This window comes from Odontesthes bonariensis, chromosome 4 (genome assembly GCF_027942865.1).
Source record: "Odontesthes bonariensis isolate fOdoBon6 chromosome 4, fOdoBon6.hap1, whole genome shotgun sequence".
NCBI classification, from domain to species: domain Eukaryota; kingdom Metazoa; phylum Chordata; class Actinopteri; order Atheriniformes; family Atherinopsidae; genus Odontesthes; species Odontesthes bonariensis.
In genome coordinates this window covers 41,721,998-41,745,367 of record NC_134509.1, presented here as the reverse complement: position 1 = coordinate 41,745,367, position 23,370 = coordinate 41,721,998, and the positions used below count along the sequence as shown (strand labels likewise).

Here is a 23,370-nt window from a genome sequence, read left to right as displayed (position 1 = left end):
AATATGACCTGAATAAATGATTTTTTTATGTTGATGTGACCAAAGTTCTTGGGAAATTAATATTGCATCCTCTGAAAGCTGGACAATAGGTTACAGAGACTTTGCACAAGGCCAATTATTTTAAAGGAAAAGGTTTTTAGGCCTGCTTGACTCGTAAAAAGCATCCTTTAATGTGCCTCACTTAAAAACAGAAAAAAAAAAAGCTTATTTTACTCATTTTGTGCTGTGAGATACCCCGTTTACATAAAGCGTTGCAGCACGTTGGCTGAGCAGTGGGTCCATCTTGGAACAGCAGACCATTTATTTTGTTGGAATGGGGACGTTTTAAACTTTGCACTAAAGCATTCCAATTCGTTTAGGAACATCTTCAAAGCACCACCCATGTTTACTGCTCCAAGCCTGTAAAAGCTCTCCACTGCCATCTTCTGGTAATCTCTTCAGACGTACTTAACCCATTGAGGCCGGGAAAGCATTGCCGCATTTCTACCTTTAAAGCCGGGGGCGCTGTTGCGTTATTCTACCTTTAAGGCCGGGAAAGCGTACACGTCTTTTTTCATGTATACGGTTGTTTTGCACCAATTATTGACCTCTGCGCCAAAGAAATGCATTATAATAGACACGTGAGAGTGTCGTCATGTTCCTCGTGTCAGTTTTGAAGTTAAGTTACATCGAAAAAAAAAAAAAAGTTAAGTTTCATCGAACAAGCATGGAGGACTTTCAGTCCGCACACCAGGGGTGAAAGTGGATTTACCTGCAGATGCCACACCGTTGCAGGCATTTAATCATATTTTTACTGAGGAGCTTTGGGCGCATCTCGTTTCCGAGACGAATAGATACAGTGACCAGGTACTTCAGATTTCAGCTCGAGCAAAGATGGCAAGGTGGTCACACGTAACTGTGCCGGAGATGAAAACGTTTATTGGGATGTGTATGGGCTGCTTGTGCTGCCAGTACGAAGAGACTGGCGATAAAATAAATAGATAAATAAATAATTTAAATATAAAATTTAATTTAATTTTATTACTGTTTTCTAATTGAAAATAGCACTGTTCCTGCACTTTACTTTTTATTTTATTACTTTTTTTTTTTATTGAAAATAGCACTGTTCCTGCACTTTACTTTTTACATTTTCTATTTTCGTGAAGGTGTATGTAAATAAACTCAATTTCCAAAGAAAGCCACAGGTGTAAGCTCGCAAATACTTTTTGAATTTTGTTTCTATCTGCTACAGAGGCTGAGAAATCAATCATTTAGTAATTGCTGAATTTCCAGAAAAACTTCAGGTTTTAGGGGGTCTTTCTGAAATCGCCCATAGGTTTTACAGGCATTCTTTTCCAGGCGTCTTAGGCCTAAATGGGTTAAAGAGCACCCAGTGTGCAGTGCAGATGCAGCGATGGAAGAGGCTCCACGTGTAGATCACACATGAGATTCTCCAACCCTGCTACTAAATAATCTGCTTAAAACAGGACCGTCTTCTGCTTCACTACATATTAGATGGGGAGGATTTCACTGGTAACCAAACCTCTGTTTACAAGCAGCTGAACTTCAGCAAAGTGACGACTCCTGCGCTTTGTATTCAAACCGACAACCTTTCAGTGGGGATAGCATATTTGTGAATGAAAGCCATACATTTCTGTACTGAAGCAATGGGTGACTGTAGATGTGCAGAGGTGAGACTTCAAAAATGAAATATGAAAATATGCAGTGCACATACATTATTTATCAATCTCAATAAATTATTCAATTATTTCTTATGCATGTTCCAGCTAAAAGGATGAGATATAACATGTTTATGTACAGTAAAAAGGCTTTAATGATCGTGATAGTTCCTTCTGGTAGCACTCATCCAATATACAGTTTTCATTCATTGGGGGGGGGGTGTGTCAATGCCACGTAATTCAACTGAAACATGATGAGACGAATCAACATCAAGATACAGATCTGGACTCCCAGTGTGGCCACAGCGTTTCATAGAAGCATTCGGTCGGTTTGGCGGTCGGGTTCAATGTTTGGTAGCCTGCAGGAATTTCTGCAAGAGAGCACACGAGAGCGGCTCCATCAGTGGCTGAACTGTGGAATCTGCATCTGAACACGTCATCTTCAGGCCTGTTCATCACATACATGTTGCTGTAACTAAGCTTTCCTACGGCATGCTTTCTGCTCCTGCTGCTGAAGCATGTACTGCAGCAGCCGAGTTAAATGATGGAAAGTACGGTCAGCTGTGGACTTTAAACTCAGGTGAAGCTAAACTGGAGCTTTACAGCAGGATGATGGAGGCGAAGACAACATTTACATCACAGAACAAGTTCTAATCAGAAAGAAAAAAGGATTTTCAGAACTTCTGCAAAGGAAAAATCCCATGACATGACTTCCTTCATTCCACAGAGTCTGATCTGGATACTTCTCTCGCTGCGAGGAGCATGAATGGAGCTGGCAGTGAGTGTGGCCCTTACCTGCAGGTTGCAGTGAGTGTGTTTGAGTGTGTGTGTGAGTGTGTGGCCCTTACCTGCAGGTTGCAGTGAGTGTGGCCCTTACCTGCAGGTTGCAGTGAGTGTGGCCCTTACCTGCAGGTTGCAGTGAGTGTGGCCCTTACCTGCAGGTTGCAGTGAGTGTGGCCCTTACCTGCAGGTTGCAGTGAGTGTGGCCCTTACCTGCAGGTTGCAGTGAGTGTGGCCCTTACCTGCAGGTTGCAGTGAGTGTGTTTGAGTGTGTGTGTGAGTGTGTGGCCCTTACCTGCAGGTTCTCGTAGTGTTTCAGGGTTTTGCAGTGGTTGATCTCGGCCACCTTGGCTCCACTGAAGAACCGACTGCACACCTTACAGAAGAAGCCTGTCTTTGGGACCAAATACTCCACACCTGTAGCCACACAAGCACATCCACACAAAGTTTAGGGCTGGAAAGGCAACATCACATTTCATCAGGATTTATTCAGCTAACCATCTCACCAACAGGCCTGTTGGGGTCATACGGAGGGAAGGGCTCGTGTGTTTCCATGGCTGTCTCCATGGCTGTCTCCATCTTTAATTCTGTCTTTATGCTCTCCTCTTGGGTGTTGCTGTGATCCTCAGCCTTCTGCAGCTCTCCTGTAAAAAACAACCGACTTCAAAATGTAGGCCAAGGACTGATAAAGAAACACCTGCTCTTGGTTTCTACAGATGGCCGAACAGCTGCAGATGTCCTCATCTTGGCAGCATCAGAACACAACGCATCGCTGTGGAAAACTAACTTTGTGCTGAAGCTCGAGCTGAAAGCTCAATCAATCTGGAATGTGTCCCTAACTGCTAAGTGTGGAGATGACAGAGTCGTCAACATGGCTTCAATTATTTCAGAATCTGAGCATCCCAACTGGATATCTTCTGCCCAAAGGAAAAGCAGAACGCTGCTGCTTCAGGGTGCTAAATGTTCCAAACAAAACCGAACCAAGCTTACGTGCTGCAACACCTGCCATCTCCTCTCTGTCTTCATCCTGCACTGGCTCCTCCCCTTCCTGCACCGGCTCCTCCCCTTCCTGCACCGGCTCCTCCCTTTCCTGCACTGGCTCCTCCCCTTCCTGCACCGGCTCCCCCACCTCCTCGTCGTTGGCCTGACTGGGATCAACAGGACCGCTCTCCTTCCCTGCAGTGCCTTCATCAGCTGCTGGGCTGTCTGAGGGGGGCTCAGCCATTGAAGAAGGGTGACCACCTGGGGTGGAGCCCTGAGGAGCTTTCACTGTCGATTCTAAAGAGGAGTGAAAGAGTTGAGCCAAAAACACCCAGTACAGAATTAAAGAGCGTTTCTGTGGTGTGACAGCCGTACCCAGGTCAGGTGGGACATCAGCCGGGGCGGCTTCTGGGTGACATGCTTCTGCAGTATTGAGCTCCAGAGACGGCTTCAAACCAGCTGTGGGCAGGTCTGCATCTCCAGACTCTGCCGTCTGCTCGTCAGACTCTGCCAGAGTCACCGGGGCCTCTGGGGCCTCCGGGGCCTCCGGGGCCTCCGTAGGTGTGTCCTGGAGGGTTAGAGGAGCAGGAGATAACAGGATTAAACCGAGGAAACACAAGGAAAAGTCTCTGATGACAACAACAATATAGAGTTATCAAAATAAAAAAATGTTGCCTTATTTTTGGTTAGTTCTGACTGGTGAACTTTCAGATTATTAAATGTGTAAAAGGGAGAAAAATGAGAAGCTTCTATAATCTGGTGGAGAGAATGGAAAAATACTTCCTCAGCTCAGTGTTCTGCTCCATCACCGATGATGCTTCAGTTCAGGCTCACTGGGGAGACGTTTGGGACTGAAGTCACAGAACAGTGTTTACAGGGGCCACGGAAAGGGCCACGGAAAGGGCCACTGAAAGGGCCACTGAAAGGGCCACGGAAAGGGCCACTGAAAGGGCCACTGAAAGGGCCACGGAAAGGGCCACGGAAAGGGCCACGGAAAGGGCCACGGAAAGGGCCACGGAAAGGGCCACTGAAAGGGCCACTGAAGGGCCAGGGAAAGGGCCACTGAAGGGCCACTGAAAGGGCCACTGAAAGGGCCACGGAAGGGCCACTGAAAGGGCCACTGAAGGGCCACTGAAAGGGCCACTGAAGGGCCACGGAAAGGGCCACGGAAAGGGCCACTGAAAGGGCCACGGAAAGGGCCACTGAAAGGGCCACTGAAGGGCCACGGAAAGGGCCACTGAAAGGGCCACTGAAGGAAACATCAACATCTCCAAAGTAAGATACGGATGGAGCTTCTTCGAAGTGCGTGCAGAAGAAGAACTCTGGGTGTTTTAAAGGAGAGAGTTCAGACAGAGGGAATCTGAAAACAGAATATCCAAACTAAATGAAAACAGCTAACCTTCACAACATCTGGAGTAGCACTGACAATCTGCATGTTACATGGAGCCAGGGGACATCTGAAAGGTTGGAGCATCTTTGTTTGAAAAATGTCCAACATGGAGGGTGAAAGAAGTGAAACCAACTGGTTCTTGCCCAGTGGTGAACAAGCCTGCAAACATGCAACAGAAGCTAAATAAAGTACCTCAGGAGCGTCCTGCTGGCCAGGTTTAGGAGCACCATCTGCTTCTTCTGGCGTTTCCATGGGAACAGTGGGAGATGGAGACTGAGGAAGGTCAGTCACATCTCCAACTTCATCTACGGTCACAAAGTCGCTCAAGTTGAAGGGGAACTCGTCAAAGTCCTCTTCCTCCTGAAGTTCCACCCAGACAAAAGCAGAAAGTGTGAGATGCAGCATTCTGCAGCTTTCTGCAGCTTTTTGCAGCATTCTGCAGCTTTCTGCAGCTTTCTGCAGCTTTCTGCAGCATTCTGCAGCTTTCTGCAGCTTTCTGCAGCATTCTGCAGCATTCTGCAGCTTTCTGCAGCTTTCTGCAGCTGACTGGGCAGTGTGTGCTCACCTTTTTGCTTCCAGCTTCCAGACTGGCCCTTTCTTCCCTCCAGGAGCTCTGCCTGTATCCCTCCGATCTGTAGGATGACCTGGACCCTGACAACCCTTCACCATAGGCCCTTTTCCTCTCCTTTCTGTCCCTCTCTCTCCTGTCACCCTCCCTTCTTTCCTCATCCCTCCTCTCCCTCCTGGCCTTTTCAGCCCGTTCCTTCTCTCTCTTGGCCCTCTTCTCCCTCTCCCTCTCCTTTCTGGCCTCCCTCTCCTGCTTCTTCCCCTCCTCCTCCTCCTCCTCTCCCGTGGAGCTCTTGGCCACCTTCTTGGTCTCCTCTGCAGCTTTGCCCCCCGGCTCCGTGTCCGTTTGAGCCTCCTCCTCTCCGGTGGGGGGAGCTGCTGCGTTGCTTGGATGGCTTGACGTCCTGGTTCTGCACTCCACAAGCAGCGCGTTCACCATAGCTTGAGTCATCTGCTCAAACAGCGAAAGAATAGAAAAGAAAATAGAAAATAGAAAAGTAGGATGTTAAAACTGAATATCAGTTCATGTGCTGCAGGTTGAAAGTGTGAATGGATCATTAACCTTGGGGAGCTCTGGCATGGCTGTCTCTTGGGAAGCTGAGCTGCCGTCAGAAGTGGGTGGGTTTGTCTCCACTCCAACAGAAATCACTTCGGATGCAATGACAGCTTTGACTTGTGCTGCCTCAGCTTCACCAGCTAATGTTCCTCTCATCTCTGTCACCAGGTCTGTGTCTGCTGTAGCTGATGATGAAGTAAAGAGCTCCCCCTTTTTAACACTCTCATCTTTGCTGTCATTTTCCCCCAAAGATTCATCTTCAGTTGTCTTCTCTGTGCTCTTTATCTTGTCATCACCATCTTTTTCCATCGCCTCCAATGAAGATTCTGAGTTTGCCTCATGTGCCGTCACCTCTTCTTCTGCAGCGGCTGCCGTTTGGTTTTCACCATTAGCAGGTTTATCCTGCAACCAGACATACAGAGGTACTGACAGCACTCATGTGCAACAACCAGTGGAAAGGATCAAAGCCACTAACCTCAGGTGAGTCCTGGAAGGCAGCGATAACTTTGCTCTGCGGGTTGGCTTTGGGGTCGGGCTTTCGGGAGAAAAACAGAGGGTTGTTCTGGATGATGCACGGAAACATCTGAAAGCGTTTGTAGACAGACAAAGCCATGGCCGCCGTTGCCATCTCACAAATGACCTGAGCAGGAAGACACAACAGCACCCTCCATTTATGTATCTTACAAAGAAAGAGTGGGATCTGAACTGTGGGAGTGAAACTCATAAGGAGAGTTCACAACAAACAGCCCTCACCATGTTGTTGAGAACCAGAGTCTTAATGACGGTACCAAAGCGGCGCACCAGTTTCAGGACCTCAGAGGAAGCCGACACCGTGTCGGGAACATTCCTGATTACCAGCAGGCTGCTCCAGCCAACCAGAGCTGAACTTTCCTGCAAGAGAGAAGGAGAACCACCTGTGTGAGCTATTCTGCAGCATTACATTATTTCCATGTCAAATATAGTTCAACAAGCTCCTACCAAAAAAAAAAGCAGCCGTACTAAAAGGCATTACAGGTATCCCTGCGTTTCACATGCTCACCAGAAGCAGAGCGATCGTACCATCAAAAGTATACTTACTGATGGATCCACTGAACCCATGAGAAGATTGTAGAGAGACACCTGTGTGATGAGTTTTTGGACAATCAGTCAGTAATAAGTGAACATATATTATTAAGCACAAAAATGGAAGAAGGAAAACAAAAAACCAAAGAACCAAAACTAATCAGATATTATTGACGGTGCAGATGTAGCTGGAGCCCTACCGGCGTGCTGAGGCTGACGTGCTGGTTCACAAGACTGATGTTCACCTCCGAGTCATTCACACTTGCAGGCTTGAAGCTGTGGACCTTCACCAACTCTTGAGCAACATCCAGGTCAGGCAGCGACACCAGTGCCTAACATAAAAAACAATGTGCTTAATGCTTTGTTGCAGGCACATCAACCGTTTCTATATCATACTTAAGGCCAATGGTCAGTCAAAAATGAGAACTCCACGAAAAGGATATCTCAGTCAATCCCATGGATCTTACATTCAGCTGGCAGCACTGACCCCTGGATCTTACTGACCCATGGATCTTACATTCAGCTGGCAGCACTGACCCCTGGATCTTACATTCAGCTGGTAGCACTGACCCATGGATCTTACATTCAGCTGGCAGCACTGACCCCTGGATCTTACATTCAGCTGGCAGCACTGACCCCTGGATCTTACTGACCCATGGATCTTACATTCAGCTGGTAGCACTGACCCCTGGATCTTACATTCAGCTGGTAGCACTGACCCCTGGATCTTACATTCAGCTGGCAGCACTGACCCCTGGATCTTACATTCAGCTGGTAGCACTGACCCCTGGATCTTACTGACTCATGGATCTAACATTCAGCTGTATGTGCACAGCCCTCAGTGCAATAAAGTTAAACATGCCATTCCTGGCACAGGTGCCCAGCTGCATTCAAGTGGAAACAGTTGACATTCTAAGTTTTGTGGAAAATCTATCTGTACTGTTCAAGAGCACATTTATTCTGTACATTGTTTAAAAAAGGGGGAAAGGTTATGAGGCTAACATGAAATATATTGCAATTCAGGCAGATTTTACTCAAATACATCGGTCCAGTAAGCTGGGGCACTTCATTTCAGCTTTAGTTTTACTTCTTACACAACAGGCTGTCAAACTTCTTTAAAAGCCAATCGGAAGGTCAGACCTTCATTAAACCATCAAAGCGCTGACGCTAACCTTTCCGATGTGTGTCGCCAAGATGATGTCAGAGGGGCTGCCATAGGGCTGGACCAACTGGACGATATCACTCTCTGACCAACCCGTCTCAGGAAGGCCTGCGACCAACACCTTGCACTTCTGTTGAAGACATTGCATTGAGAAGTCAAACATCATGTTGAATGTTTTTTTTTTAAACAGAATTTTACCTGCTGATCACATTTATGCACTTGAGTAGTAGTATTTGGAGCATGTACCTGGTCCTCAGTCACGTCAGCCTCATTTCCTGCTGGGTGGAGCAGGAGCAGGAGGGAAGAGTCACAGTCAGTATGTTTTCTACTGCACACCTGGGTAAAAAGTCTTGACCTCTACAGAGGTGGAAGCAGGTCTTAAAAACCACCTGGTTCATAAAGGTTTACCCTTTCCACTGGCAAACTTACACTTTTATTCTAAATGGAAATTGCCATACTGTTGAAGTTAATGGTGTTTTCACCATCATTGATATAAATGTGGTCAGAGTTAAAGAAAAGATTTAACACATTACAGTTCAACAGTTCCACAAACTACAAGGAGAGCATTGAACAGATTTCCTACCAGAGGGTTTCCCAGCTTGGTCCTGTTCTGGAGCAAGTTTACTGGAAACAGAGCAGAGGTCATAGTTCTGGTGAGGGCTGAGATAGGCAGGGTGTCTGCAGAGTGTGCAGAGGGACAAATTAAATGACAAACCTGTTGGCATCAGAAGATCGTCCATCTTCAGCTTTCTGGAAGAAAAAAAAAAGCATGTACATTAGGAGAATGCACATGAGAATATTTAATGCCACCCAGAAAGGAAGGTGTGTTTCAACAGCGCCTGCATCTTTACTCTCCAAGCTTACTCTAACAGACCAAACACAGTCCATCCTGATCTCACATATGATTTTACAAACTTTTATTATGTTATTAGAAAGTTTATTCTTATGAAGCAAAAACATTCAAAAGCTTTCTGTTGTGGAGCAGCATCTGCTTTCAGTGATGCCAGGAGAGCGACGGTGTATGTGTACAGGTGTTAGCCCAGCGTGTGGAAAACTGCAGAATCCAGCAGAGGCTGGTGATCACTACAAGATTTATAGGTTCAGACATGACGGTTTCCAGATCAGACTGTACCAGCCGTATCATCGGGACTGCTGTTCACAAGTCAAAGTTTATGCTTTATGTTAATTACACTACATAAATGTTGAAACTTCCTGCTGGATTCAGAATTATCTTCTGTACCACAGCATCAAGTGTGTCCCAATCATGTGGCATAGATAAAAGGCCAAGAATCCTGCAACACTCTACAGTCCTTAATCAGACATAGATATTTGAGTTATCTTCATAAGAAACTGTGCCACAGTCTCTGTGACACCTCTGCACTTTTCTGACCACTATTTTATTCACTTCAGAGTAGGGCTGGGCCATAAAACCGTGACGATAGCTATGGAGGAATAACTTTTCCTCCATAGAGATATGAAACATGGTTGATATACTTTTCCATAGATTACATTCGTCCGATCTTTTGACAGACAATACGAATAGCCAATGACAACGAGAGTTGCGCCCCGCTGAACCAATCACGTGGCTGGAATAGAGCCATGCCAGCAGCTAGTCGTGGCGTGTTTGTTTGTGCTGCTGCAGCCGTATAAAAGAAGAAAATGAAAAAGTTCGGTGGTGTGGAGGTATTTTCGTTTTTTGAAGTCAGACACAAACAGAGTAGCGTGCACTGCAAATTATGTTCCGACAAAGACGGGGAATACCGCTAATCTGTTTCATCACTAATCTTCCCCCGATAACAGCGCCTGTGCAGCAGCAGCAGAAGCCCAGAGTCTGCTTTATCCAGCGCCGTGTGACAAACTAATCTAAGAGACACCGTGATATTACAGAGGCAGCTTATTGTACTGTAAAAGGCATGCTGCCATGCTGCCAATAAGCACAATGGAAAATAAGAGCTTCAAGTGGATGCTAAAAGCTATGGAGCCGGTATACATCGATATCGACTGATATAAAAAAAGAATATCATGATATGACTTTTTCCCCATATCGCCCAACCCTACTTCAAAGTGACTCTCCCAGGAAGACCCACTGCTTCCACCCATTCCTCCGCAACCTGCAGCCCACCCACTTCTCCCCCCCTCTCTCATTCAAAACAATCTCCTTGATCCAAAGCAATCTGGGTTTAAAAGTGGCCACTCCACTGAAACGGCTCTGTTGGCTGTTACAGAAGCCTTAGGTGCTGTTTACACATACCCGGGTATTTTGATAAACGCATATTTTCTAACCTTCGTTTGCAAAAAAAACTAGGTGCACACAGCCCCGTTTTTAAAAAAAACCACGTCTACATTGATCCGCATAAATACGCTATCAAGAGCTGTTAAATTACGCCAAGCCTGACGGTGGCAGTGTTAGAACGATGAGAATTCCACACAAGCCAATCAGAAGCCTAATAGAGAACCGCTGACAGGAAGAACTTCCGGATCCTTTTCAAGAAGAAAATATGGCGCCAGGCTCATGTGTGTGGACTGTAGGGGTGCAACGGATCAAAAATCTCACGGTTCGGATCGTTCCTCGGATCAGAGTCACGGATCGGATCATTTTTCGGATCAGCAAAAAAAAAAAAAAAAAAAAAAAAAAAAAAAATAGACAAGACAAATAAACATGTTTTGTCTTTTTGTTTATTAACACTTAAATTATTAAATTGAAATATATAAAATCAACTTAAAGTGCACAATTAACATCTTCTTTTCAACATAATCAAAGAAAAACAACTTAAAGTGCAACATAAAAATACACCGATAGCGTTTGTGATTGTGAAGGAAGGGGCTGCTTAAATGCCGCGGTGATGAGCAGTTGTTGAGCCGCTTTCGGTTTCACTCCTGTCAGTGAAACACCGGGGTGATGTCGCTGCAAATGCGTGGCCATGCTCGATGTGTTTCCACTGTTGTGTGGCTTTCTTGTGCCACAGTGCCTACACACCGTCACGGTTTTATCCACCAACCTCTTTCCTTCTTCATTAAAGCGGAACTCACCCTTTAAACAACGTCGTGCCCAATCACTATATTTGACCATAATATAATAGTGAATTGTGCTGCCACTGGGTATTATGTCTTCATATTAAATATAAAACCTTTGCATTTTTTTAGAAATGGTGATTTGACGCGTCATGAAATCACCGGAAGAAAAAATAACAAACTACAACAATTCTAATTAGTTATAGTTCTAATGTAGAAGGGTTTCACTTGACGTCACTTCCGTATTTTTCTAAGCGCGCTAACCCAGGTGGTGGGCAACTGTGTTTTGTCTGCCACTTTTTGCCCAAAATGCCTCAGTTTTGTGCCGTTTTTGGATGTAGCAGTCGGTCTAACCGAGAGAAGGGAAAGGGTTACTATCGAGTACCGAAGGTAATCGCCCATAGAGGTGAGAAATGGAAAAAAACTCAGAACAACGCCGCAAAAAGTGGATAGCTAACCTACGTTTACAGACTGGAGGAGCTCAATCTGCAAATGCTCGTGTCTGCGGTGACCACTTCGTCAAAGGTATGCGCGAAATCTAACTGTTTAGTAGTAGTGCAGTAAAGTATTATGTTGCTAAATGCCAGTCGACAGTAATGTAATACGGGCTACGTTTGGGCTTTGTTTTGAAGGCTGCCCCAGCGCGTTGTTAGCTACTGTCAGTGGACTGGGCTCCGACGGTCAAGCTGGGTTACCCAAACACAGAGCTAACACACCGTCATCGGTGTTTCATGCGATCTCTGAGAGTGGCTGATCTAAACAAAACAAATTTGTCACGTCGTCACAATCTTCACGTTTCAGTAGTATCCACGAAGTGCTAACAGGGCACATTAGCTCCCAGGTTCTTGACAACAGAATCGCTCGCTCTCTGCCTTTTGCATTAGGCTAGCGACGCCAAGTTCCAGGATATTACATGGTTGTTATAGCAGCTAGAACTACGTGCATGAAGTAGAACTATAACTAATTAGAATTGTTGTAGTTTGTTATTTTTTCTTCCGGTGATTTCATGACGCGTCAAATCACCATTTCTAAAAAATGCAAAGGTTTTATATTTAATATGAAGACATAATACCCAGTGGCAGCACAATTCACTATTATATTATGGTCAAATATAGTGATTGGGCACGATGTTGTTTAAAGGGTGAGTTCCGCTTTAAATTTGACAGGGAAGCTAAAAATGCTCCCAAACAGGGGATTTAAATGACGTGGGGCGTTCAAGCTCTTCTGTTCCTCCGCTCGCCATGACCACACTGTGTTGCAGGTTAGGGGTTTTCTTTATGTTAGCTATCGCTATGTCAGCTACGTGTTATGTCTGTGTGGTAACCTAGGCGACAGGTTTGTGTGGCAGCGCGAGTATATGGAAACAGACGTAGCACTACAGGCAGCAGTTATCGTTACAGTAGGCCTAGTCACCGAAGTCTAGCCTACTTTTATTTTCCATGCCCACTGTTCTACGTGTTGTACGCTGAGGGCAATAAATCACAAACGAGCCATAGGACTGTTTGCTTATTGAAGAGGGAACTGTTGCAGACTTTTACCCAGAGCGTGGAAAGTAGCCCTGTCCCTGGAACTAGCAGGAATTGTAACGGCTGTGTGAGGACTGAACATGCGCACAATTTTTTTTTTTTCATAAATCAATCCGCGGATCATGTGTGTGCCGAACCGAAATAATTGATCCGAACGGATCACGGATCAATGATGATCCGTTGCACCACTAGTGGACTGATAGCGAGACTGAGCTACTTTTACACGTTGCGCTGGACTATAAAACTGCTAAAGCCGTGAAAAATGTCTTTGTTGTTCAATACATTGTATGACTGTAATTTTCAAAATCACACAAGCGAGTATAGATTCAGAGCACAGGACCTACGATTCAGAGCACAGGGCCTACGATTCAGAGCACAGGGCCTACGATTCAAAGCGATTCAGAGCACAGGACCTACGATTCAGAGCACAGGGCCTACGATTCAAAGCGATTCAGAGCACAGGACCTACGATTCAGAGTACAGGACCTACGATTCAAAGCGATTCAGAGCACAGGACCTACGATTCAGAGCACAGGACCTACGATTCAAAGCGATTCAGAGCACAGGGCCTACGATTCAGAGCACAGGGCCTACGATTCAGAGCACAGGGCCTACGATTCAGAGCACAGGACCTACGATTCAGAGCACAGGACCTACGATTCAAAGCGCAAGAGCACAGGACCTACGATTCAAGAGCACAGGACCTACGATTCAGAGCACAGGACCTACGATTCAAGAGCACAGGACCTACGATTCAAGAGCACAGGACCTACGATTCAAGAGCACAGGACCTACGATTCAAACCGATTCAGAGCACAGGACCTACGATTCAAACCGATTCAGAGCACAGGCAGGGTATCCCCAGGTTTGACCACATGAAATTTAAGACCTTTTTAAGACCACAAAAAATGAAAATTAAGACTGGGGTCGCGACCCTGGGGGGTTCGATCCCCTCTAGGACACAAAACACCACGTACACAAATCAGTTTAAAATATGTTATTTCACAGGTCATGCAGAGCAGTCACTGTACATATTGTGGATAGGTCAAGTAATTGAAAACACAGGTAAAAAAACACATATGCTTAAAGTGTACTTTTGACAACTGTACTTAGTACAAAGTACAATATTTTCGGCGATTTAAAATGCGCTTCATTGCATTGTTATGCGTTTTGTCCCGAATAAATACCGCTAACGAGAGAAGTTGTCCTCCTGTGATTCACGATTCATACGAGTTTTACAAAGCTGCCGTCAACATTCACCACTGACCTCTCATGTCACAGAAATAAGCCACGCTAAGCACGCTGTAGCACACCAAAATACATCGCCATTTTCTTTGTAACATAAAGCACTGTTGTCATCTTAGCCATAGTCGGAACTGCTTCAGAACAGCTACGTTAAAGCTACTGTTGTGATCGATAACAAAATGGCATTCCATGTTCATTGCTAGTGCTCTCAAATATATCTGCTATGGCCAAGCTCAGCAAAGAAGGGTTGACGTTCTTGAGCTAGCTTAGCATGTTTTGCGCTCCTCATGTCCAGGGCAAGGTGACCTAATGTTGTAAGTTTGAATTGTTTACGACAGCACTTACATCTCGCCTCCACGTCAGTCTCCGGGGCCTGTGTGGTAACCTAGGCGACAGGTTTGTGTGGCAGCGCGAGTATATGGAAACAGACGTAGCACTACAGGCAGCAGTTATCGTTACAGTAGGCCTAGTCACCGAAGTCTAGCCTACTTTTATTTTCCATGCCCACTGTTCTACGTGTTGTACGCTGAGGGCAATAAATCACAAACGAGCCATAGGACTGTTTGCTTATTGAAGAGGGAACTGTTGCAGACTTTTACCCAGAGCGTGGAAAGTAGCCCTGTCCCTGGAACTAGCTGGAATTGTAACGGCTGTGTGAGGACTGAACATGCGCACAATTTTTTTTTTTTCATAAATCAATCCGCGGATCATGTGTGTGCCGAACCGAAATAATTGATCCGAACGGATCACGGATCAATGATGATCCGTTGCACCACTAGTGGACTGATAGCGAGACTGAGCTACTTTTACACGTTGCGCTGGACTATAAAACTGCTAAAGCCGTGAAAAATGTCTTTGTTGTTCAATACATTGTATGACTGTAATTTTCAAAATCACACAAGCGAGTATAGCTCTCAACAACAGAAATGCTGCTAGTACCTCCATGCTTGCCAGATAAACAATGGACGGAGAGAATGGCGTTTTCACGCTAGCATCCTGCCAACATGGCGGATAGGGGCGGGGCTCTGTACTATGACGACAACTCCTCATTCCATTCCCAAAACTCCGTTTTCGTCTCTTTCAACCAGTTTACACACAAACGCTAAACGGAGTTTTTAAAAAATCTCCACTTTTGCCAGAGTTAGATTCAGAGCACAGGACCTACGATTCAGAGCACAGGGCCTACGATTCAAAGCGATTCAGAGCACAGGACCTACGATTCAGAGCACAGGACCTACGATTCAAAGCGATTCAGAGCACAGGGCCTACGATTCAGAGCACAGGGCCTACGATTCAGAGCACAGGACCTACGATTCAAACCGATTCAGAGCACAGGACCTACGATTCAAACCGATTCAGAGCACAGGCAGGGTATCCCCAGGTTTGACCACATGAAATTTAAGACCTTTTTAAGACCACAAAAAATGAAAATTAAGACTGGGGTCGCGACCCTGGGGGGTTTGATCCCCTCTAGGACACAAAACACCACGTACACAAATCAGTTTAAAATATGTTATTTCACAGGTCATGCAGAGCAGTCACTGTACATATTGTGGATAGGTCAAGTAATTGAAAACACAGGTAAAAAAACACATATGCTTAAAGTGTACTTTTGACAACTGTACTTAGTACAAAGTACAATATTTTCGGCGATTTAAAATGCGCTTCATTGCATTGTTATGCATTTTGCCTCCACGTCAGTCTCCGGGGCCGCGAGCAACCAGCTGCTGTATTTTGGATCACTTAGCCATTGCGGGTTGAATTTGCACTTTCCCATCTTCGAAACAACTGACCACCAACTGCCGGGCGGGTTGGCTCACGCGCGCTGTCACTGTACTCACGAACTGTCAGGCTAGCCAAGACCTGTGTGCTCATGCTCCATATACACGTTCGCGAGCTCTGTTATTCATGTTTGACGTTCATAGGGGCTGTGGTTCGCTCACGTTTTCTGCGTTGCTCGTAATTCGCTACAGATCGGTTGAGGGGGAAAAATAGTCCAGAGAAATTTAAGACCTATGTATGACATTTTAGACCCGTGACACACATTTAAGACCTTTTTAAGGCCTAAAATCGGGGGAATTTTTTTTTAAGACTTTTTTAAGACTTAAGACCCCGCGGCTACCCTGATAGGACCTACGATTCAAAGCGCAAGAGCACAGGGCCTACGATTCAAACCGATTCAGAGCACAGGACCTACGATTCAAACCGATTCAGAGCACAGGACCTACAATTCAAAGCGCAAGAGCACAGGACCTACGATTCAAAGCGCAAGAGCACAGGACCTACGATTCAGAGCACAGGGCCTACGATTCAAACCGATTCAGAGCACAGGGCCTACGATTCAGAGCACAGGACCTACGATTCAGAGCACAGGGCCTACGATTCAAAGCGATTCAGAGCACAGGGCCTACGATTCAGAGCACAGGACCTACGATTCAGAGCACAGGGCCTACGATTCAGAGCACAGGACCTACGATTCAAGAGCACAGGACCTACGATTCAGAGCACAGGACCTACGATTCAGAGCACAGGACCTACGATTCAGAGCACAGGACCTACGATTCAAGAGCACAGGACCTACGATTCAAACCGATTCAGAGCACAGGACCTACGATTCAGAGCACAGGGCCTACGATTCAGAGCACAGGACCTACGATTCAAGAGCACAGGACCTACAATTCAGAGCACAGGACCTACGATTCAGAGCACAGGACCTACGATTCAGAGCACAGGACCTACGATTCAAGAGCACAGGACCTACGATTCAAACCGATTCAGAGCACAGGACCTACGATTCAAAGCGCAAGAGCACAGGACCTACGATTCAAAGCGCAGAGCACAGGACCTACGATTCAGAGCACAGGGTCTACGATTCAGAGCACAGGGTCTACGATTCAGAGCACAGGGCCTACGATTCAGAGCACAGGACCTACGATTCAGAGCACAGGACCTACGATTCAGAGCACAGGGCCTACGATTCAAAGCGATTCAGAGCACAGGGCCTACGATTCAGAGCACAGGGCCTACGATTCAGAACACAGGGCCTACGATGTGACCCGGGAAAGCCGAGTTGGACCACAGACCTTCTGATTGGTAGGCGAAAAGTTCCAAAGGATATGAGCACAGGATTTGCCATTAATGCCACATGCATATACCTTGGCTACTGTAGCTGTTATTTCCTGGTCTCTGATGCAGCGGTTTGGAGAAGAGGCCAGAGCTTGTGCGTCCTCAGCCCTCACCATGCATACAGATGCCTGCAATAGGAGAGGGGACACAGTCAAGATGTGTGACAGACAAAAAGCAAGGCAACTGTTTGGAATCATAATCTGAACTCTTTTACATCAAAATACATCAATGACCCTTCAACTGCACCTTTTGCCCCTGGCCCTTCTCACACTCTTCCTCGGAGCATGGCATGAGGATCACGTTATTAATCTTTCCAAAGGACCCAACCAAATCAGTAACTTCCTGTTCAGAGGCATCCTTTGGGATGCCCGTCAGATAAACCAGACGATCTGCAACACTCGAGTGCTGGGAAGCTGGGGTCACGGTCTTCTTCTTCTTCTTGGCTGGTGGAGTTTTAATTGACTAGAGACCAACAGATTTTGTTTAGATTTAATCCACATTCAATTACTCAGCAAAAATTATACACACACACACATATATATATATATTGACATTGGCACTCGCCATCTTGGGTGTTCGGGTGGCAGGCTTCGTCATGCCCTTGATGCTTTTTGTGGAGGGCTGCGATGGCCCTTGTTTGGAGCTGTGGCCTGTCGCTGAGGAGGCTGGATTTTGGCTGATGTCAGCAGAGTCCTTGGATAAAACTTCATATGGACGCTTCACACCACTGCGAGAGTAATCCCCTGTGCATTCACCACAAATCAGGAACAAAAAAGAAAAGAAAAAGGGGGGGGGGGATTTCTTTTTAATCAATCCACAATAACATGTACCACATTACATGTCTGAAGTTTTAAAAAGTAGGATACCAGTAAGTAATGTTTTCATGTGAACACACTCAGACTGAACTCTAGAGAAATGTGATAAAGATTAAAAAAAACAAGAGGAATCTGCTCTTCTCATCCTTGAATTAAAAATGCAAAGAATTTTTTTTAAGTCATCTGGGAATCAAATCAAGTGGTTTAACATGATCTCATTTGTTCAATACCTACAGTATGTGGCCCATAAGTTTAAAAATAACACTGGTGGTGCCTAATCAGGGTAACTGGGGCTGACCAGTCAGAGCAGACTGGGGTTACTGGAATACCTTCCAGTTTCTGTTTCACAGGAAACCCTTTATAAGTGGAAGAAAATAGCACTCAATGAGCTTTTTCATGGGGACTTTGAATTCTTTCAAAGCATTCCTGAGAAACGGTGTTCATAAAAATGGATCACAGACAACATATAAACATATAACTTGCAGTCAGCTGCGCAAAACCGTAAATAACCAACCTGACAGTTCCCTGTTCCTCCTCTCAGCCCAGTACTCTCTGGAAGAGGCTGTTCGGTGTGTAAAATAGGGACTCTGTGAGCCGGAGTGGTGGTGGGCGAACCGATGACTGCGTTCTTGGTAAAGCAAAAATTGAAATAGTTGAGTTTATTAGTGGATATACAATGCTGCACAGATATTTCCTGGTTTGACCAATTCATCCGTAAGTATCTTTCAAGTGGAACAGATAATAAAGAACAGTGCCGTAGGGATGAGTTAAAAGATGATGCCATCCTCTCAAAAGTAAATGGTCAACAGAGAAGTGCAACCAAGCAGAAGTGGGAAGCCTCAGTGAATGGACATGTGTGTAACTTCAGTGCACAGCCTGACAGATATGGAGCGTTTACATTTATTGAGAAGCCGTAAACCCTGGGCATCAGTTTTAACTTTTGATTTATATGTATGTTATGTATTCAATAAACTCCTTTTATGTATGAACCGTTCAACAAATTAATATTCATTATATTGCCAAAAGTATTCACTCAACCATCCAAGTAATTAAATTCAGGTGTTCCAGTCACTTCCATGGCCACAGGTGTATAAATGCAAGCACCTCAGCATGCAGACTGCTTCTACAAACATCTGTGAAAGAATGTTTCGCTCTCAGGAGCTCAGTGAATTCCAGCATGGTACCATGATAGCCACCTGTGCAACACATCCTGTCGTGAAATTTCCTCGCTACTAAATATTCCACAGTCAGCTGTCAGTGGTGTTATAACACAGTGGAAGTGATTGGGAACGACAGCAGCTCAGCCAGGAAGTGGTCGGCCACGTAAAATGACAGAGCGGGTCAGAGGATGCTGAGGTGCACAGTGCTCAGAGGTCGCCAACTTTCTGCAGAGTCAGTCGCTACAGACCTCCAACCTTCATGTGGCCTTCAGATTAGCTCAGGAACATACATCACCAAGTGCAATGCAAAGTGTCGGATGCAGCGGTGTAAAGCACGCCACCACTAGACTCTGGAGCAGTGGAGACGCCTTCTCTGGAGGGACCAATCACGCTTCTCCATCTGGCGATCTAATGGAGGAGTCTGGGTTTGGCGGTTGCCAGGGGAACGGTACTGGTCTGACTGCATTGTGCCAAGTGTAAAGTTTGGTGGAGGGGGGATCATGGTGTGGGGTTGTTGTTCAGGAGCTGGGCTTGGCCCCTTAGTTCCAGTGAAAGGAACTCTGAATGCTTCAGCAGATCAAGAGATTTTGGACCATTTCATGCTCCCAACTTTGTGGAAACAGTTTGGGGACGGCCCCTTCCTGTTCCAACATGACTGCGCACCAGTGCACAAAGCAAGCTCCATAAAGACATGGATGAGCCAGTTTGGTGTGGAAGAACCTGACTGGCCTGCACAGAGTCCTGACCTCAACCGATAGAACACCTTTGGGATGAATTATACGACGTCATATTTAATGGCTTAAGAATGGGAGGTCACTTAAGTTCATATGTGTGTAAAGGCAGATGAGCCAATACTTTTGGCAATAAAGTGTATATCTGACATCTGGTGTTCATAGCACCAGTAAATTCAATCTAGGTTTTGAACTGTAATATAATTAATTAAGTCCATATAGGGTCCAATTAAATTCCTGCAAATTAAAGTGGGGTATGAGATCTTTGAAAAACGGTTCCTGCAAGCTATATTTTTGAAAATACACAACCTTGCCTCTCCCTTCAGCCCACCCCTCGAAACCACGCCTTCAAAACACATGAACGAGTCACGAGTCTGTGAACGCGCAGGGGGGAGGGGGAGGGGGAGGGGGAGGGGGGAGGGGGGCTGACGGTTGATTGGCATGTCAGAATCCAATAGAAGTAACTCTCATCATTACTTCTATTGGTCAGACATTTCCTCTTGCTAAACCCTCTACAATGGACTAAAATATTAATTTTTTTCCCCAAACATTCTATTTTAGTGGGTGCAATGGGGTCGTGAGGAGGTTTTCAGACAATATGATAAAAAAATGCTCCAGAAAACATCTCATACCCCACCTTTAACTCAGGAGCTTTGTTTATCAACTGTAACTTTGAGGGTGAAGCGTATGTAGTTGAGCCCTACATCTCGCAGGAAGTCTACCTGTGTTGTGCGGGGGACGAGGATGATGGTGGGGAGAGTAAGGCCTCCCGTGAGGCCTGTGAGGATGGCTGTCCACCCAATGTCTCCCCTGTGAAGGGCTTGGAGAACGAGATGGGGATCCAGATGCAGAATGGAATGGAGAGCCATCCTTGGGATCCCACAGAGCATGGCTTCCATATCGTCCACTCCGACTTGAAAAAGGACAACATTCAGAGCGACAGGTGTTACCCCTGACATCACCTCAGAAAGAAAAACACTGCCGTTGGTAAAGGTTTTGTTTACTTGATTGTTTTTATGCTGCCTTCGCACCATAGCTTCTTAAGGTTTTAGGATGGTTGTAAATAAAGTCTGCTGTGTCACAACGAGTATCTCATAGCAAATATCTGTTGTTGCATATTAAATATAGACAACTAAAGAGAGAGCCAATTATGTTGGAATTAACACATTTTACATTACTTTCAATTTTACAGAACTGCATTTTATACAAGTTATCTAAAAATAATAACCAGAACTGCTTTCAATGCTTGGTCGTGGAAATTGTAACTATTATGTCATGTTATGAGCCAAGTGATAGAAGTGACACCCACTGGGTGCAACTGACCTTGGTAGATTTGGCCTCCAGCCAGGGTACCTTCAAACACACACACACACACACACACACACACACACACACACACACAGTTATCCGTTAGTTAGGACATAATGGAATAAATCAGTCCCCAAACAAACACTTAAGCCATAAACATTTCATTCTCATCTAAATGCTGTTATCAAAAGGAAACTTCCAATTAATACCTTCAAATGAGACCTTCTGATCACTCATCCTAAACTAAAAGTAGAATACTTTTCTACTGTCTTCTAGTACTAAACATACAGCGCAGGTGCAAAAGCTTTCTTAAGGTGTCCTCACTTGTTGCGCAAGTCTCTGCAGGCAGCTGTGTGGTCGACAGTGTTTATATGCTCAATCCAGTCCTGGAGTTAGGAAAAGAAAAAAAGAGAAGAGGAAACAGGAGAGGAAGCACAGATGGATAAAAACAACCAGAGTCAGGCTCACTGTCAGGGAACTAAGATGTGGATCTATGTTCCAAAGCCTAACATCATGCACACCCCTGAACTCAGGGGAAGGGTTTATTCTGTTACGCCTGCCAGCAGAAACACAACATAATGCAGACATGGTTCATGTTCAGCCCATGTTCCACCATCTTTAGTGCAACTGTGAATCTTCACCTTTAACACAATGCAGAAACATGTGGAAAACACTGGCTTCCAAGGTCAAAAATACTGATTACACCATTATTTACTAGATGGAATTATTAATGCATCAAATTGTCATTACTTTTAAGCTAAATAAATAAATAAAGGAAAATGTACAACTTGAAATAATTCCGATAAATAAAGCTGCAGACCATAACACATGACTGTTTATGTACCCGGGAAGACCTGACACTTCATCAGATTATGGAGGAGGATGACAGAAATGATGTTTTTATGTTCTTCTGTCTGAATCTATAAGCTTTGCCAAAATTCTACAACTGGCTTCAACTTGAAAAGTTTTAGAAGTGACATTCAGCTTTGAGAAATTCCAAATGATAACACTGTAATTACAGACAATGTGAAGCAGACAAGAAACAATCTTCAAACTTAATTTCTTCAGAAGAATCAATCGCATCATCATTTCAGAGGAGGTAAACTTGTCGAGAGTAAACTTATTACTAACATTTATTTCTATTATTCTGTGCTCAGATTTAAGGCTTTTAAGATGAGAACTCACAGTTTACTGTCAGTTTGACTTATTCTATCATTTGACTACAAATTATAACCAAAGAGATTAATCAATGAAATGGTCAACAGCAGAAAAAATACCAGGATTGCTTTAAAACCTGCCATGTGGGTAGAATTTGAACCCAATATATATCTATATTGTTACTGTGCAAGTTCATTTAATAACTATTGTTTTCTAGAATTAAATTACTCATTCTGTAGAAATCACGGAAACTTGAGACCGGTCATTTTGATTTAATGGATCGGGGAGTCAGAGGAAGCATCTTAGCTCCTGTGGTTATGCAAACACACTAAATGGAATTAGGGGAAACTCTTGTTATTGGTAAACTTATACGCTGAAAATGTTTGATCAGAAGTTAGTTTCGGAAGGTTTCAGCGCCTCACTTTGCAGTTTAAATTGAACTTTCATTTTAATTCACCAGAACCTGCCTTCTGACTGCAGAAAATGTGTCACATGATCAAGGTTTTTATAGGAAATGTTTAAAGGCTACTTTGTTTTACTGACTCGAAGCAAAGCATCCCGATTTGGGCAATGAGGAGCAAACCTGAGTGGAACCGTGTTATGATGACAACACAGCAATCAAAACCCAGGTGGTGAATGAAAAAAAAGTACAATCATTTCTCTATCGAGGGACACTGACATGTGGGTGGAGCATTTTTACAGCAGGCATCACGCATAATTCTCCTTTCTTTACTCAATGATCATTATCTGCCGTTATCCATCCTCTTCACTGGAACCAGAAATGCATCTTGACACGCCATCATTATCTTTTTGAACCAAATTAAACATTTATGGGACCTTAAACCAAGGTGGTACACACTGTTACGCTCAATCTAACACAGGTTTAAGTTAGAGCGAAACTATTTCAAATGGTGCTTCTGAAGCATACTCTCATATACCATGTGCTCGTTGTCTTATAACTACCTCCTCCATTATCAGACAGGTGCAACTAAAAAGGGAAGGGCAGGAAATAAATCCACCATGTTTAAACTGAGAAACGAGTGGCTGGGAACAGGTATTAATTATTATTTAATTGGACTGGGGGGGGGGGTTAATGCTTTTAAAGACACCTTGTTATAATGTAGCACTGATTT

At 44.8% G+C, this 23,370-nt stretch overlaps 1 protein-coding gene across 3 annotated transcripts in view; it reads right to left on the bottom strand.

The window, feature by feature from the left end:
• Window positions 1–1,773: 1,773 nt before the first annotated feature.
• Window positions 1,774–23,370, bottom strand: part of LOC142379103 (uncharacterized) — a 49,294-nt gene continuing 27,697 nt past the window's right edge. For 2 of the 3 annotated variants that reach the window (XM_075464213.1, XM_075464215.1), the window contains 23 exons: window positions 21,404–21,465; window positions 21,095–21,124; window positions 20,494–20,684; window positions 18,395–18,508; window positions 17,630–17,808; window positions 17,312–17,527; window positions 17,095–17,193; window positions 8,872–8,906; window positions 8,740–8,780; window positions 8,403–8,434; window positions 8,167–8,286; window positions 7,195–7,326; window positions 7,010–7,051; window positions 6,686–6,823; window positions 6,408–6,572; window positions 5,939–6,334; window positions 5,375–5,827; window positions 5,002–5,169; window positions 3,795–3,987; window positions 3,429–3,716; window positions 2,945–3,082; window positions 2,734–2,855; window positions 1,775–2,029 (listed from right to left, as the gene is read on the bottom strand). In XM_075464213.1, the coding sequence (XP_075320328.1) occupies window positions 2,003–2,029; window positions 2,734–2,855; window positions 2,945–3,082; window positions 3,429–3,716; window positions 3,795–3,987; window positions 5,002–5,169; window positions 5,375–5,827; window positions 5,939–6,334; window positions 6,408–6,572; window positions 6,686–6,823; window positions 7,010–7,051; window positions 7,195–7,326; window positions 8,167–8,286; window positions 8,403–8,434; window positions 8,740–8,780; window positions 8,872–8,906; window positions 17,095–17,193; window positions 17,312–17,527; window positions 17,630–17,808; window positions 18,395–18,508; window positions 20,494–20,684; window positions 21,095–21,124; window positions 21,404–21,465 (3,381 nt within the window). In that variant the 3' untranslated portion in view covers window positions 1,775–2,002. Of the gene's footprint in view, window positions 2,030–2,733; window positions 2,856–2,944; window positions 3,083–3,428; window positions 3,717–3,794; window positions 3,988–5,001; window positions 5,170–5,374; window positions 5,828–5,938; window positions 6,335–6,407; window positions 6,573–6,685; window positions 6,824–7,009; window positions 7,052–7,194; window positions 7,327–8,166; window positions 8,287–8,402; window positions 8,435–8,739; window positions 8,781–8,871; window positions 8,907–17,094; window positions 17,194–17,311; window positions 17,528–17,629; window positions 17,809–18,394; window positions 18,509–20,493; window positions 20,685–21,094; window positions 21,125–21,403; window positions 21,466–23,370 lie in introns of all 3 variants that reach the window. The other variant, XM_075464214.1, reaches the window with a different exon arrangement.